Below are 17,960 nucleotides of genomic sequence, written 5' to 3' on the forward strand. Positions count from 1 at the left end.
TGTTAAATATATATATATATTCTATATACGAGGGAAACCCTGACCCTGTACACCCCAAAAAATCATACTTAAATAGAATAAATGTTTGAAAAGAAAATTTGCCCTGAGCGGGATTTGAACCCACGTCCCCTCTGTTACTAGTCAGGTGTGATGACCACTACACTATCAGGACAACCATGCTGGAAATACGGCAATCGAAGATGTGATTTACGTAATCGGAGACGTGGTCTCCCGGGAAACTTAATTTTAAAGGTGACAGAGTAGGGGAAACCCATAACCCCATATGAAACCCTACTAAGGATCTATACAGGCTAATTTCAATCCAAAGAACTGCTTTGCATAGAGCATTCTACATCAGTCTCTTTCCCATTTTCTACATCACATGCTGCCGCTTGATGAACGGTAGGTGGTGCTTTTCAAGTCTGTACTCTCGGTATAATTTCATAGCCTCTTCTTAGCTGGTCGTCGGGAAAAGTCGAGTTATTGCCACTATAAAGGCTTGGAAAAATAGTAGAAATCAGCCATTTATCGATTCAAAGAGACAGAAGTTTACTCTGTTCAACATGCTGGTCTATTACTATGGTCTAACACATACTCTACTGATTCGGCACGCACTCCATATCGCACTATATTCGGAACACACTCCACCTCGCTGGCCTAATTACTCAGATATATCTTTTTTATACTTGTATATATATTGAACTCCTTGTTTTTGTTTTCGTTTTGATTATCTGTGTAATTGAATTTGAGTAAATAAATAAATAAAATTCAGAAATCACAAAAGGAGAGAACTCAACTGCGTGAGTACAAATATCGAATTACTAAGATACTCCGAAAAAAAACAATAAGTAGCACGGGGAGATGTCGAGTCAAAATTGGGTCAAGATCGGAATCCTGTTGTTGCACTCACTCAATCACTCATCTCGTTAGCATATGTCCCTTCACCTCCAAAAGGAGGCAGTAGCCACAAAAATGATACATTCACATGAGACGATGTCGCAAAAAGTGAGGGAAAGGGAACAAAAAACAGCTCAGTCTACTTTAAGAAGAAAGATTTCTTTTCATTTATTGTATTAAATCACTGGGTGCTTTGATATTCTTTAGGTGCAATCTGTGTTTTGGTCAAAAGTAATTCTTGCTGATTGTTGAAGGGTGATAACCGAAGCCGCACTTGCATGCCAACACCGAGTGACAATTGCATAATCAGTCATAATTTATGCGTCGTGCACTTTTCCGCATTTCCCCGCTCTAAGAAAACACCAAATTAGTATATTTTATTGTCCATACTTTTCTTGCAGTCATCGTCAATTTGTGCCGTTAGTCTCGTGGTACAATGTCTCTTTCCAACTTTAACTTGAAACTGGGAGAAGTGTAAGTTTACAAACTCATACCTAGTACTCCTCGGTTGTACCTTTAACCGGTAGGTTGGAGACTGGCCACGTCAGGCTTTCATTCTACTTCAACATGGCGACGACAGGAGTTGTGAGTGATGCAGTTAATGTTGACAAAGAGACTGACGAGATTATGGTGGAAACATCAAACGAGGTTGAGCCACAACAAACTATTCTGTGTTTGGAAAGTATCCTTACAATTTAATTTTCACTTTTGAATAGTGTTTACAGCCAAATGAGAGAACCAGCGTGCGAGCCTTCGTTAAATAATTAGTAATGGACATGGCGGTTTCGTTAATAAGAAGTATCTTTAGGTAAAGGCTTTTTTCTCCTCAGTGTTTAATTTTCTCTTGAAAGCCAGAAAGAAACCTATTAACCTTAAATCTTATGAAAAACACAATTGTTTAGACAAATCAACCTTGTAAAATTATATCCAGGCTAGGAAATTGTTTGCAAAACTTCACTTGAAGTTAGTAATCGAGTTTTCATTCTGGTTTTGAGGTTTTGTGACTTAAATCTAATTTATAGATTTAAGCCAAGCCTAAAAGTGGAGCTCCCAAGTTCGTAATATTAATGATAACATAAAAGATGTGCATTTGCCAAGACTCGCCTGAGACACCCCTCCTTCATTTTGATAGTCTTCCCTATCCTACCCGTGCAATCTGAAGGCATCTACATAGGTATGTACCTTCAGATTGCACCATATTGACCATATTCCAATGGGTATGGGGCTCTGCCCCACATGCGCATGGGAGCCCTGCTATGAAAGTGTTCTTTGTATGAGAATTCACCTGACGAACACTGATGGGCATCACTAGATGTATAACACTGGATTTTTCCTAGTTCTAACAGGGCATATTCCATCATGTGATTGTTCATTAACCACTATTCACTGATGAGCACTGATGAACACCGATGAGCATCACTAGATGTATAACACTGGATTTTGCCTAGTTCTAGCAGGGCATATTCCATCATGAGATTGTTCATTAACCACTATTCACTGAAGTGGTGGTGGCTAGTAGGACAATTTAGCACATAAACCTGTGATTATTTAAACCTGTGATTATTACAATGTTTTCAGGTGCAAATTCTGGGTGAGCCATGCAGAGATGAATAGCAAAGGATATTCAGATTCACCTTCAATGCTATCAGCCATTTTTTGGATATATATGCTAAAATGATATTCCCCAGTTTTATCTGGCTATTTTCATTATGCTTTTTTTTGGTTGGAAGAATATTTACTTCCAAGAAAAACACATTCTATCTCTGTTGAATAAATGAAATATTTCTTTAACTTGTGAAAACAAGTTCTTCCAATGGTTAGAGATGCTCAAGGACAACATGGGTTACGTCATGGGGATTATCAGAGATATAGGTACTGTCCTGTTGTTTCTGTGGTTCACTAGAATCTTTGTGATAAAACTTTTAGTTTTTTTTTAACAGAGATGTACATATATATTTAAGATGTATGTATGTATTTTAATTTTCATTTAATTTTTTTTTTAATTTAAATGACTTTATTAGGCATAGCAGATAAATATTTGAACAATAATTTGTACAATAATACAATAACAATAACAATTTGTACAATAATACAATAACAAATAGAAAACAGAAGAGAAACTGAGATAAAACTGCGCCCAAAAGGGAAGGCGCGAACGGGACATAAAGTCCCATGCAAGGCGCTGCCCCAAATTCTATGTCTTGGAATACCAGAATTCTTAACAGGAAAGTCAGTGTTGATGTTAGGATTGAATTAAAATCAGTAACTTGGAAAATAAGACATTCAAAGTTGAGATGTCATAGCATGGTGATGAAATAATAATATGATCAATGGTTTAAGGTCACCTCAGCATCACATTACTGTTCAAGGAACCTTGCCATGTACTGTGAAGAAAATTATTGTGATCAGTACCCTTCTTCTGATCAAATGTCTGGCTACTGAGCTAGAGCACAGGAACAAATATGAAAATTCCTGTTGTTTTATGTAAAACTTTATTGAAAATCCGCCTCCCGGTTAGCTCAAATGGATAGAGCGCTGGACTGCTGTGCGGGAGGTCGAGGGTTCGAGCCCCGGCCGGACCAACACTCAGGGTCTTAAAAATAATTGAGAAGAATTTGCTACCTTTCTATAACATCAAGAAATGGTTAGATATTCTAGTCTTCTCGGATAGGGACGAATAAATGGAGGTCCCGTCTCCTGCAGGGGTGGGGTAGGAGACGTTAATTTCCCACACACGAGATTACTGTGTGATGGATGTCCTCCCCTGGGGTGGGATGGGTGGGATATAGGGCGCACTTAATAAGGAGCTTCGCTCTGTTGTGCGACCCTCACCACACTCTGGTGAAAGTGAGTAAATCAATTAAATCAAAATCTGACAGGAATGAAAAAAATTACAGGTTGAACAATACCAGAGTAAGATTAAACAGAAGTCTACATGTAAGTCAGTAGATTTGATGTCCATACTATAGTATGGACATTATTGGTGAGGATTTGTGACTTAATGTGTATGTACATTCAGTGAAACAACCAAAATAAAGAAACTTTCTCAGGACTCTACTAGCGATTTCTTTTTTTTTTCTTTTAAAAAACTTTTTCTGAATCTGAGTTACCAAACTCAAGTTGAAGCTTATCTGTGAATGCAGTTTATAAGCCAATGTTAACAGTAATTCTGATAAAGAAGGATAACTCTGAGCTATGCCTTTGAAGCAACTCCCCCTTTTTCATTTATGAAACAATGGCAAGTGTGCTGAGCTGCTTAAAATTTACTTGATGTATATAGTTCTCTGAAAAGATGGAAAGAGATGGGCAGTTACAAATAGGGTGTGAGAAGTTCAAAGTGAACTGCAACTTATAAATGATGTAATATTTATTTATAATTAGCTGATCATTGCTGATCCTCAATCCTTATCAGGCAATATTGTCAACGGAGGTTGAGAAGATTGTACAAGACTTTGAATTTTCAGCATGGTTCGCGAAATACATTCAAGGCAAAGAAAATAACACAGGAACTGCTGAAAGATGTCAAGTAAGTCTCGCAGTTCATTTTGATGTTCATATCATTATTAACAATATTTCCTTAGGGCTCTCTTTTCAATAAGTTCATCCTATAATGATAGCTAGTGTTATTGCTCTAATTGTCTAAATGTTCACATTTTTCTCTGGTAATGCCCACAGGCCTATTATGTCCCATTTAAGAAGGAAATTTTTCTTTCTTTTGTAATCTTAACAGTTTTTTTGTAAACTTTATTTAGCAAACACAAAACAAGTTCAGAGTACAAGTAGCTATTTAATAATGACTGGTTGAATATGAAAAAGGAATTATATTTTTTCATATATTGGCAGGTTTATGAGGATTTAGAAACAACTTTTGAGCATTTATTTTCTTGTTGGATTCATTTCTTCTGACATTGACAAAATTTAAAACTGAAAACCAATGCAAGAGTGGAAGTCATTGATGGTAAAGAAATGAGCCCATATCTGTATGAACCTTAGATTGGATTGAGGTGCACAGAGGAGGGAACTTCATCACAAACACAGAACAGTGTTATTTTCCTGAACTTTTACATCAATCTCTGTTCTATTCTCTCAAGGTATTTACATATTCCTTTAATGGATGCAGAGAGAGCTTGGAGCCATGCAATGGAGTTGAAACTATTGGCCAACACTGAACTACGCAAAAAGTTCCATTACATTAGAAGACTTCGTAAGGCTGCAAGCCATGCTACTCAGTTAGAAGAGCTTTGTTCTGGTGATGTCTGTGATGCCAGAACAAAGCTTGAGGCCCAGGTACAACATTTTTATCGATTGAAAGTTTGCATACCCTTAAAAAGTTCTCCAGCACTTCTAGTAACACTTAGTTTTACACAAAGTTTATTTCATAAATAGGACAATCAACTTTTAAAGGGTTGCTTGCTTACAGTATATCACTTAATTTTTTGAGGTAACCTTACAAATTAAATTAACATCACCACAAGGGGGGCTTTCCAAACAACTGCTGAAAGATCAAAATCAAAGTAATCATGGAACCTATCAGAGCATGGGGAAATTTTTCATAAGGTGCCAATAAGAACCTAAAGGAAAATATGGTCAACTCACTAGCTGTCCACACAAGAAGTAAAGAAATTAGGAGTATGGTGAAAGAATCTCAACAAAACAGATCAAGACTTGTTTTTTAGGTAATCTTCACTGCTTGCATTATCAGTAACCATTAGGTTTTGCCATGGTATGCTTAAGCCACTCTTTTAATTGAAAAAGAAAGATTTGGAATCAAAATTGAACAAAAGATCTGTCACAGGTAACTGTTAGATATCCTCCCACAAAATATGTTTTTGTTGAGAGTCTCCTGAGACTCTACAGGGCCCTTCTGTTTTTCTAGTGGTGGTCGGCATTACAAGCCTTTCAGAGTGTTGGCATAACTTGACTTCTCCACCCAAAGGCATGAATTGTTGGGAAAACTTTGGAAGCAAAAAGAAACCTTCATTGTTACACGAAAATGCCTTCTTTCAACAAATTATGGCCTTCAATGTAATATATTTGGGTAACATTTTGATCTGCAAACTTGACAGGTAAATTGCACAGCAATGGTTTTGAAGACCAAGCCCTCAGGATTGAAACTGTGCAGAAGTTTTATATGTGTGGTCAGATTTGATATGCAATTAATTCACTCAAAGAAACATCGTCCATTTTGGATTGTTGCACCCCATTTGGTTTACAATTAGATCTTGTTAAAATGAAATAATTTTTGCCAAATAGGGCACTTCATAACCTTTCCATTGATATATACAGCTGTAGTTGAATGGCGCATTAAGTTTGTTTTTTGCAAAGGAAGCCCGCAAAGGTCTACCACATCCTTAAGCAACCTTTTTTTTGTTTGAGCTTCTGCAAGACTGTGCTGTATACAAAAAACTATATACAGGCAAACCTGTTTTAAATGGTGAACTATGGGAAAGGTGGGAGGACTGCCTAATACATGTAGGTTGACTTCTTGATACATAATGAAAAATATCACTTTAGGACATAATTGACCACTTCATGTACAAAACCCAGTTCAAACATATCATTGATTTTGGAAGAAAAACCTGGAGAAAATTTTACTTAAAAGATTATTTTTATTGGGTGGTTCCACTTTAAGCGATCTTTCAATGCAGGCAGAAGATAATACAAACAGGCTATTGGGACTCACTCAGGGGTGAAAATTACAGTGATTAAGGGGAACCAAAAGTGGGGCTTTGACAACCAACCCAGGGTGACCACTAAATACACTGCTGTTTAGTACAGGTTTGACTGCATTAGCACATTCAGATGCAGTATATACCTATTTAGTAACAGGAGACTTAAGAACTGTCAGTGTGTCTTCAGTGCCTTCATTGTGTGACCTCTATCAAATGGGCCCCTCTCCAATGTGGACACCTACTCCTTTAGCTACTGGTGGAGAAAGCCCTTCCCATAATAAAGAATCATTCTGACCTAAATGGGTTGGGGTATCCAGCCATTTTGTCCCACCTTCTTTCAACAATGTTCTAGTGGATACTTATCTTAATTTTGACAGAGCACATCTCCATTTTTTGTACTTGCTGTTTTGTTATGATCTGTAAGTGGAGTCCTGCTGTTGTCTTACATACTGTTCTTGCAGCTTTCTTTCTCATGGAAAATTTAATCTTCTTTGTGAACAGGCTTATGCTTCTTACATGAAAGGCAGTGTCAGTTTTGAGCTGCAGAATTGGAAGGAGGCTTTTGAATTATTTGGCCATGCCCAGTAAGTTTATCTCAGGGTTGTCAAAGACATTTTGGGTAACCCCACTGTGAAGCAAAGTAGGCAACACTGATCAGTTGTATTTCCATCTAATGTCATGCTTCCATGCTGAAACTGAGCCAGAAGCTTTCAGAATAACTGGTGCATTTTTCAAAGTAGAGGGTGAAATACACTAGTTGCCTGCTTATGTTGACAAGCCTGATATCCTATTTTAAATATTTTATATAATGCTGATATCATTGTTCTGGCAAAACCCTGTTATCTCCAAGGATCTTAGCATTGGAAGAATTCCAATGCTAAGATGGTTACTTCCCACTTTCAGATGTCAAAAAATCATTTTTTTCTTTTATTTGATTAAATTGAAGTCAAACATTTTACTTAACATTCCAAAAAAACAATTATTAAATCTGGAAAAGCATCCAAGTTATTTAGAAAAGCATAATTTCAAATAAAAATTAAGAATCAGGGAGGTGTCATAATCTTGCAAACCCCCCTTGGGAATTTTTGCGGCAACCACTCCTCTTCATATTATTTGCATATTTTGTTTACATCGCATACTTTACAAAAATCTGTCGAAAAATGTTTGCTCATGGAAAATTCAAGTGCAGAAAAAAGTCCTTGGGCAAAAAAACAAAACAAAACAGGCCCAAAAAAGAGAGAAGAGTACCATTCTGTTCAGAAAAGAAAAAAAATGTGGTAAAAGCAACTGGTACTCAGCCCCATGCTGGCGTCCAGATTTCTAACAAAGAAGCCCAGGGGGGGGGGGGGAACTCCCATATGAAACAGACAGGGATGCTCATCAGAAATTTTAAATTTAACCCCTAAAGGAGACCATCTGGGCGTGGCTAAGCAAATTTTGACCCCTAAAAGAGAACGCTCATGTTCATGCATTGTCTCTTTGGCACTTCGTAAATAGAAAACTAGTTAATGTTAAGGTAATACAGTAAACAAAACAAGTTAAAAGAAAATTTTACTTCTGTTTCTCTTTGCGTAATTCTGTATTTCTTCGCGGAACCCTAAACGAGACCTTGGCGGCTTAAAATAGTGGCACTTTGCCTGGAACACCCTAAGCGAGACCAAAATCCAAAATTTACACCCCTAAGCGAGACGACGAGCATCCCCATCTGTTTCAAAGAAGTCACTGTCAAACCCAAATTTATCATACATTAAGTTAAAAATGAGGTTTATTTTATTCATGCAAGTACCAGCCTTGATACAAAAACATTTACAATTGTCTCAATTCATAATTTTGAAAGTGGTCTGTCAATTTGTTGTCTTGTCTCCCAGCACATTATCTGGTTTTTCCATTTTTACTGCGGGTTTTTAGTTTGCCTGTCATTGTGCCGTAACACTCCAGTAAGTAATGGAGATATAACAAACATATCTGCAATTCATTACCTTTCCTGGGAAAATCTTGATCCTTTGTTATTGATGTCAGGAGGTCCCATTGTCCCATTGGTTTGCGGTTTCAGTAGGCAAGAGAATCTCCTGGTGTGGCACTAGTTTTTTGCGAACCTTTAAGAATTTAACCTTTAAAATCTCACATTTAATTTTGAGAGGAATACCTACACTTTAAGTGAATTTATAGAGTGTGTAGATTTGACCAATTTTTGTGCAATTTTAACAAAACATTCCAGGGATCATGACAAATTTTTCCCCAAAGGACACTCACAGGTGGGAAGTAACCTTAACAAAGATGTGAAAATTATCTTTATGGGGCCTGTAGTATTTAGTCTACAAGCGCACTGATCTTCAACATTTTTGCCCATTTTACATTGAGTAGGACTATCTACGAAAAACTAGCTGGGGCTTTCTCAGAGGAACAATGCAGCATGTATCTTCAAAGAGTTGAAGAGATCACTCCAAACATCAGATACTGTGCATACAATCTTAGTGAGGGAACCACAGACATCAGCGATCTAATGCAGTTGAGGTGGAGTGCTTCTGGAAGTGGAACACACGATCCAGTGCTAACAGCCAAAATTGATGTAAGTGGCACACAGTACTATGTCATTGTTAACTAAGTGCAAATCAAGTAGACATTTCGGTGTTCAACACAAATGTTTCTTTTTTTTTCTATTTTCTATTTAAAAAAAAACTCTATGTTACTGTAAAGAGAGCTGTGTTGCTCACTCTGATCGGATTGTCATGTATAATGCGCCAATCGGATCACAGAATTTGGGTATGCTTGCACCAATCAGTGTCATCCCTCATGCTGATCATGACAGGAAGGTAGGATACCATGATGTATTGTGATGGAACAACCCAACATTGATCCACACCAACTATGGCATTAACAAGAATTGTGAGCTTATCTACCTTAGTGAAATGGTTCATGTCCTTTCCCAGGACTTCTTTGCTATGATCTGTTGGGATTGAATTTTCCTACCCTTTACAAGTTAAAAGGTGTTTTGTGTACCACTCCTTCATTTACAACGCACACCCTATTAGCTTTAGGCCTAACACGAAATTATCACTGACAAAAGCTTTTTCTTTTTAGGGAAAACTTGCTACTGGTGGTAAATTTTCCTTAGATGTTTTTTATCAATAAAATTTGCTTTTAGCTACCATAAACTTCCCCCTTCACACATTAATTCATTGTAAATTATCTGCATTTTATCATGTGTTCTGCATGCACCAGGCAAAGTCCAGTTAGACAGCTAACAAATGAGGAGCTTATGTTGTTATGCCCCTGTAAATGCCATTGAAATATGATACTTTTCTTGTTATTCAATACATTGTCACTTAGTTGAGCAAAAACATGTATTTGGTTAGAGGCTAGTGTACTTGGTTAGCTTCTCACTGCAAAATTATGTGGAAGGATCTTTTTAAGGCAAGAAGCTGTAACTGAATGATTTTGATTTTGTCTCTGAAAAAGGAACTGCAATTAGCACAGTCCTAGCCTGCAAGCAGGTCAATGTTTAGTCTCCGCTGTGAAGGAGATTACAGGAAGCGTGGCACCAATGCAGTTTATTTTTGCCAACAATCATTCAGACACCAGTGGCAATAGACCATAAAATATGTGTTGGAACTTATCTAAACTGAAATCTTTTGAAAGTAGATGCTCTTTTCCTTTACAAAAATGCAAACATCAGTTATTAAGTGACCATTTTCAACTCACCAATCCAAAAAAGTAACTCTTGCTTATGTTAATCTCTTGCTTATGTAAATGCTTATGTTTTTAAAATCAGTTGTTATTAAATTTGGTTATGAGCAGCAAGCAACTCTCTATGATTTTCTTTGCTGCCAACATGTGGCTTTGTGGCCAGGTCAGAAGTAACACCACTTATCCACTAGTCAGATATGGCATTTGATCATAGCTTTGGTAGAGAGATGTAGCACTTCAATAAAGTTGTAAAGTTCAGTTCCAAACTTTATTCTTCTTGATCACTCATTAATTTTAGTTTTAGTACTTTGTCATAGGCATTTACAGTACCTAGAAATTTCCTTTTTGTAGATAGTGCCCATAGTGAAGTGTGATTTTTCCAGGAGAAAATAGCAGAAAAAAGGCTGTTGTTTGTGACTTTACGTTTTCACCTCCTGCATTCTTGCATTCCTTACTGCTAAACATGCATGATTTTCTACATTCAGGAAGTTATTGCTCAAACACGAGAAAGAGAAGCAGCTGCCATGACAGAAGTGAGCTGGTGTGGCCGTTGTGTCCCAGTCAAGAATGAGAAAGTTCGCTCATTCATACTTCATTCCCAACAATGCGCCAGAGAATTAGAGAGAGCTGATACTTTAGACAGCAAGCTTACATTGTATGACAGTTTACTCATGGAATGCAAGGATGCCTTGCAAGCAATCAAAGATGAGTTAAAGGGAGACACAGTGAGTTACAATTGTTTCTTCTTTTGCATTAGTTTTATTTTCTACAATATTAATCAATCTTTTGAGACTAGTCTGTGGTATAAACTATATTCATTCAGTTACCAAAGCCATGTCATCATTATCAAATGTGCTTTCAATTTGATAGGGTTCTGGCAAGCTGCGGTCTCAAAAGTTAGAGACACAAACAGGAAATATGCAGTTTCTTCACAATTATGTCACTTTTATCCGCCTGAGTAAAACAATAGAAAGAACCTTGCTAATGGCCGAGTCAATGAAAGGCAGTTTACCAGCAGTTCTTCAGAATGCTGCTGAGGAAATAACAGTAGATAGTGTCAAACGGCTTTCAAAGCCAGAGGACCTTGTTCGAATATATGACATAATAATGCAGGTAAGATAATTACTATTTATTGGCCATTTCTCAAAGCTGATCAATGTTAATGATCAATGCACATTACAAGAATCTCCCAAACATCACTCATAATTGTACATTGCTCATAATTGTATGCAAAGTATTGATTTACAATCACAAACGGAACTGTGATACAAGCAATTGGTTGTCTGGATATGCAAGTATCCCCTTAGAATAAGCCTGAAAATGGCAAGTGCCTCCTCTCTTAGTTTTTGATTAAATTTCAATGCCCCTCCACCCCTTTAATCTGTAGGGGTAACAAATGAGGTTTTCCTTCTTTTTTTGATGCATGGAGTTAATATTGGCATCTGCATGATACAGAAACCAAGGACGTGAATGCTATAGCCAAAGTTAATTTGCCATCTTTTGTGAATCAGGGTGTCACCCTTGTCTCATCTCTGGATCTTTGCAAAATTGCTGACTCATTAATGACGTCATTCACATGGCCATCACTACTTCAGCTATTTATCTAATTGTAACTTTCCAAATCTGCTTATATTCACCACCATGTTCACGCTCTCTGCCCTCGGCTCAACCTGAAAAGTATAACAGACTCCATCTTTCCTTACCGTTGATTGCCTTTTACCCATTACCGCCCCTCTACTCAATTAATGACTGGTCCTTTAACAAATTTTAAGAAAGTTGAGAGCAGAAATAATTAACTTAGTGGGACTTGGCCCTTAGTCTTGATATGTAATGGTAATTGAACTTAGTGGAGTACAATTCGGCCTGAAATTATACACGTGATTTGAAATCAGAAGAATGATTTCAGGCCAAAATTGTTCAACATGAAGTTCAATAGCCACTTAATTACATCCATTTTGAAATCACAAGAGTCAACTTCCCAAACACAGGATTGTAGTCAGTACAAATATTTTATTAGCATTGAACTCAGCTGGATTGTAAAAAAGAAAGCAGAACCGAAAAAATGAAAAGAAAGAGAAACGTTTCGGAGACCAAAATTCTCAATATTTTACACAACACCTCCATTGTCTTTCTTTTTCCCTGCATCAAGATTGGTTACTTAAAGCAAGCCTTGAACTCTGATTGGTTGTTTTTGTAGTGTTGCTTTCTCATTGATTGGGAAAGAGATGCAACTTAGAACAAAAAAATTGTGCGATTCTGAAATAAGTAGCACCACTGTGAGCCAGTAATAAATAAGTATTTCATCCTGACCTCTAGTGTTTTCTTGTTAGAGTGGATCAAACTCAGCGATTTGATCTTCTTGTTCTCTTTAGAACCTTTCGGATATGGCTGAGATACCAGAAATTGATCAAGACTTATCGTTTTCCAAGGAGGTTGCAGCTCAAATATTGGAGTGTAAGGCCCACAGGTATTTGTACATCAAACTAATTCAATCAGCTACTTAGATGATTAGGGTTTGGTTGGGTTACTGAATGTTTATGGTTTGTTGTAAGTAGAAAGTCAATAATTGAAACCTTTTATCAAACACGAGTAAGGTTCACGTTTACTTACAATGTTGCATCAAAACACCATGAAGCAGCCATCGATAGCGTATATCTAAGAAGTACATAACGTCAAGATTGAATTATCAAGTTTAAACATGAAATTTGGACCACAAATCTTTGTTGAAATCAAATTCAAAATTTTTGTTTCGGGAAACTTTGTGTCACTCCTTTTAAAAAAAATCATTTATTTTTAGTAAAAATTTTCTGTTTCTTGATCTCATATTAGTTAAAAGTGTACGTATAAGTGACTGGTTTTTCTACCGCTGCGCAATATTAGGGAAAACCCAGTTCCAGTAAGAGTCAGTTTAATGCAGGAATGTAGAAAACAAGAAAACAACTGCAATCGAGTATGTAACATATATATAGAAGCACTTCCAGTAAGAGGGGGCGAAGATAATGCAGTTATACATCTCTCTTGAGCACTTTCTGCTGGTTTTTTCTCCTTTCCAGGTGCTTATATGTTGCCCATTCCTACTTTCTTGGAAAGAAATGGCGTGAAGCAATGTCACTGTATAACCATGTTCTGATCCTTGCAAGCTCTGCCATCACTCATTTCCAAGAATTTAACTCGCTTGTGCAGGTCTGTCTCGATTTTCTCTTTTGTATTTAATGTCATCATAATCTGTCGTTCTGTTTGTCTTTCAATCCATTTTCTCTATCTTTTGTCAGTAAACTGGCAAGACCAGAAAATCGAGGTGCACGGTTTGCCGTCTTATTTTCACAGTACAAAAGTTACCTGATATGAGATAGAATAAATATATGAAGTTCATATATTTTGAACTGCGGTATTAGATACGTATGATGCACGATCCTCGCATTTATCACTTTCACGGGTTTATTACGAACCAATTTAACGGCCTGCTCCCAGTTGGCTTGTTAGCTCAATTGGTAGAGCGCTGCACTAGTATCGCAGAGGTCAGTGGTTCGAGTCCCGTACAGGCCTGATTTTTTTCAGGTCTGATTTTCGCTATTGCATAAATAGCGCTATCTACTGCGAGGATCGTGCATCATACTTACCTGATATGGTTATGAACTGTTACCATTTTTGTGGTGGCTGTGCGTTTTTGGCTGAAGTTTTATGCCATGAAAATGGGCCTTCAAGGGCCCTTGTAATAAGGGAAAATATCAAACCTAAAACTAAATTCTCACATTTTTCTTGAAATGTTCATTCCAAGAAAATGTACAATTCTTCTATTCGCTCCGACGAAGGGCTAACGCTCGAAACGTCAGCTTTTGTAATCGTTACGGTGGCCAATTTACCATTTCAACTTTGTTGATATATCCAAATTTGTTGATTCCGTTAGTTTATTGGTAATAATTTGTATTACCTCTATTTTCTTGTAAAAAAATTATTGGCATGAAAAGTCAATGTGATATTGAGGTACTGTCCCTTTTCCTATTAAAGAAGTTTTCAGTAGACGTGGACAACTGCTGTTACATTTTAGATTGGAGTTTATATACCTTTTGGGCTTAGCCCTTCTTCAGTGCAAAGTTAAATTCTTTACATTTGTTGCAAAGTTTTATGTACTAAGCACGAAACATGGAAAAGTTATTTTGAATTATAGCCGTATTTGTTTACATAAACTGAGCACCCCTTTACTAGTGCGCACCTTAGTTCTACGTATCTAATGGAAATTTTCTCTTTGTTTTGTATTCCTTTTTTAGGTAATAAGCAGTCTTCAAGAACTTTTGTCACAAGCTCAAGGCTTCAAATGTTCTGCTTATGCATCTTGCATCCTAGGTAAGCTATTATATGGTTCAACACATTGGAGGACATTTACTGTTGTGTAGGCAAGCGTGCGTGGCGTTGACTTCACAGTGTTTGTGATATCGAACCCGCCGAGCTGACGACTTCGTGACACCTTCCTTCCTCGGTGGATCGTAATCTTTTATGGGAATACAGTTTTACTTACGCAGATTTTTACTAATCTTTGGTTTCTAGTCCTGTTGCTCAAATATGATGCCACACTAAGGGAGAAAAATATTTTGATTCCGGTACAAATCCACAAATCCATCTTATTTTGACAGAGAATGAAGATGTATCGGATGAAGTTGCAGATATTTCTTTGAATGAAAAGGTAATACTGAAGTGCAGATTTGTATTGAATGTCTAATTGTAACATTATTGATCGTACTCGGTTGCTTTACTTCCGCTCCCGAGGGATGAAGAGTAGGGAAGGCAGTACAGTGTGAAGTAAATAAATCATTCACTTGCCATGGTTGTTGAAAAAGCGGAGAAGTCGCTTTCCATCGAATAAGTTTTTCCCAGGCCACTTGCTTCAGTTCGGTTGTTTGAAAAAATTGATAGCGCTTTCTAGCCACTATCCTACTTTTGCCTGCAGAAAAAAAGTGTCGGTCAGATTCATCTTCTTCGGAGTAATCTATCAAACGTGGATGCATTACTTGACGGCTTGAAGAATTACGGGGCACTCCGCCATTAAAAAAATAATTTTTTTTCCGTTATGTTGTCGCACCTCTGATAATCAGTATCCACATGTGAAATCTCGCCGAAGCCTATTGAGTGTTATTCAGTCAGTGGTCTGGATAATGATGAACCAGTCAGTTAACTATACGCAGTGTTACCCGGGTTTTCTGCAGCAGATTTTAACTTTTATCCGCTCTTTAACAACCGGGGCTTGATCCAAACAAAAAAAAGTAAATCAAAGGAGGATAAATTATAGTGTTAATTCTTAAAACTTGTCCTAATTTAGCAGTAATGTTTCATCTTCCTGTGTTACATTTGAAAATCACTTATGCAACGTCATCAGATAGCAATTTTTGTCTTATTATCTTTGTAAATAAATAAATGAATGTCTTCAAAATTAAGGTCCCGAAAAATCATGATTCTTTGAATCAAAATTTTACTTACTTTTAGTTAGGGAACACCACAGCGGGACAAAACGGGGCGAGTGAGAATTTTTTTGGCTGCTCATTCCTTTGTCTCCACTTACCAAGAGCCTGGTATGGGCGAAGATCTTCGTAACTGACTTCTCTCTTGAAAAATAAACACCTCTGGTCATCATTAATTTTGACCGACACATGCTTTTACGTTGGTAGATATTTTATTTTTTTTGCATCTTCCGTCTACAGACAGACCGCACCAGTAATATATGTTTTCGAAAACACCAGACTGTTTGGACAGAAAATTGTGCAGATGTTTGGGAAATGTGGATATTTCCCACGGATTTTCCTGCTTTGTATTGGTATCATCGCGGTCCCTTTACTTCTTACCCCCTCTCCCCTCCCCTACCCTCTCCTCTCCTCTCCTTCCCTCCCCTCGCCTCCCCTCCCCTCCACCCATATTTCTTCACTCTTATCCCTTACCCCTCACCTAAGGAATGGAGTTACCATGCTTTGCGTAGCAATCAGCTGAGTGGATGAATTTTTTATGTTTTCTTTACTTAGCCGCTTAGTAAGCGATTGGAGTACTATTTTTCCGACTATTCGCTGACGACCAAGAAGCCACAGGTTACTTCATTCCCACCAGATTTTAATCCAGTACCTTGCAAGCCCCTGTTCTTTGACCTGGCTCTCAATCAAGTCAAGTTCCCATCACTGGCTCACAGAGTAGAAGAGAAGAAAAGTGGTGGACTAGCTGGATATTTCAAGGGTTGGCTGTGGGGCTCTGGACCCTAAATAACTGTTGGAGATGAACCAAATTTTAGATGAATTTTGGTTACCACTGTAGTGTAGTCTATTTTCAGTATGTGGTAGAAAATCCAAGGCACTTGTGTTAAAAATGTTTCTCAGGTCGTGTTTTGTTTGGCTTAAGGAGTGTTTGAGTTTGAACGATTTTTGCACCCCAAAATCCGCTTCGATTTACAGAGTAAATCTATTTCTAGACCTTCTACGTTTTCTTAGATCACCGTCTAGAGCCGCCGGAGATTTATCAAACTTGGACGCTGAGGGAGGAGTTATAAGACGGCTTTTTTAGAAATGGGAAAAATCCCATTGTAGGAATTGATATTCGTTAGTGCCAACGTTTCCACTGCACACTGCCAGTCTTTGTCAAGCTGCAAGACGCGTGGAGGCGTTTACACGGGTGTTTGTGTTCTATCAGTAACTTAGTCTACCTGTGGATTATAATATTCGGATGTAAGATCTCAAAAGGAGCTTCTGACAGTCGACAGTTTTCAAGGAATCATTGCTTTATAAATAGCAAGGTTGAGTCTATGAATGGGGTCTACTGAATAGCACACCTTGCTTAGATTGGTTGTTACTGTTCCCCAATAGAAGTGGTAATATGTTACTTCTTCATAATATATATTCGCATAAATGATATGTGGTAACGTAATGAGTAAGGCTTCCCTGTGAAAAATTGAACGATTACCTTCCCCTGTATTTGTAGATACAAGCTCTAAAGAAACGAGAACATTCAAATCGGAGTTCTTTATCTCCTAGTATACCTCTGTCGTTCACCAAATACATCATTTTTCACTCGAAACCATATTGTTTCTAGCAAGAGGTAGTTTAGCGTACCGCAACAAACTGCTCCAAAGTATTACGCAAGGTCTAACATAGTCTAAAGATTGTAGGACTGACCTTGAGATCGTGTAATTACGTGTGCTTGTATCGACAAAAAACGCGCATTTTCTTTTGAATGTTAGGATCGCGGATCACAAGCTCCAGTCCACTGCTCTTCCACTCTAATCTTTTCCATTCCTTGTCATCCTCGTTCCTCCTATCTTGAAAGGAGAAACCATTTTGTTTCCGTAAAGAGCTACGACAAGAGACTGCAAATATACTGCGTTAGTGCTAACTTAACGATTGCATGACCAACGTCGAGAACAGTGTAATCACGTGTGGTTATTAAGACAGACGCGCATTTTTCTTTGTATGGTACGATCGCTGATCACAACAAAGGTTTAAAACCTGCTCTGATCTTTTGTTATTCCCAGCCATCATCGTTCCTTCTGATAACAAGAAAATACTTTGGTTCCCACATACAGATAATTTTACGTATTGCAACATGATAAGAAACAACGTTGAGAATAATATAGCAGCGTGCAGTTCTAAAACGAAGTCAAATGGCGCATTGACTTCTTTCACACATGTAAACAAAAATACACTTTTATGCTTTCACTACCATTGTTGCTGATCG

General features: G+C 37.6%; 1 protein-coding gene across 2 annotated transcripts; it reads left to right on the top strand.

Annotated features, from left to right (window-relative positions):
• Nucleotides 1-1,446: 1,446 nt before the first annotated feature.
• LOC111321879 (signal recognition particle subunit SRP68) lies at nt 1,447-16,611 on the top strand. Of its 2 annotated transcripts, none has more exons than XM_088736730.1 (13): nt 1,447-1,579; nt 2,703-2,769; nt 4,310-4,423; nt 4,989-5,184; nt 7,071-7,153; nt 8,931-9,138; nt 10,742-10,981; nt 11,127-11,369; nt 12,629-12,723; nt 13,310-13,439; nt 14,525-14,600; nt 14,888-14,937; nt 16,265-16,611. In XM_088736730.1, the coding sequence occupies exons 1-13, from the start codon at nt 1,465-1,467 to the stop codon at nt 16,493-16,495; spliced, it is 1,848 nt and encodes a 615-aa protein (XP_088592856.1). In that variant the 5' UTR covers nt 1,447-1,464; the 3' UTR covers nt 16,496-16,611. The 2 variants fall into 2 exon arrangements, with proteins under 2 accessions (XP_088592856.1, XP_022780603.2); XM_022924868.2 differs by having other exon boundaries at nt 8,934-9,138.
• Nucleotides 16,612-17,960: the final 1,349 nt, after the last annotated feature.

Source organism: Stylophora pistillata, chromosome 10, assembly GCF_964205215.1.
Source record: "Stylophora pistillata chromosome 10, jaStyPist1.2, whole genome shotgun sequence".
NCBI lineage: Eukaryota > Metazoa > Cnidaria > Anthozoa > Scleractinia > Pocilloporidae > Stylophora > Stylophora pistillata.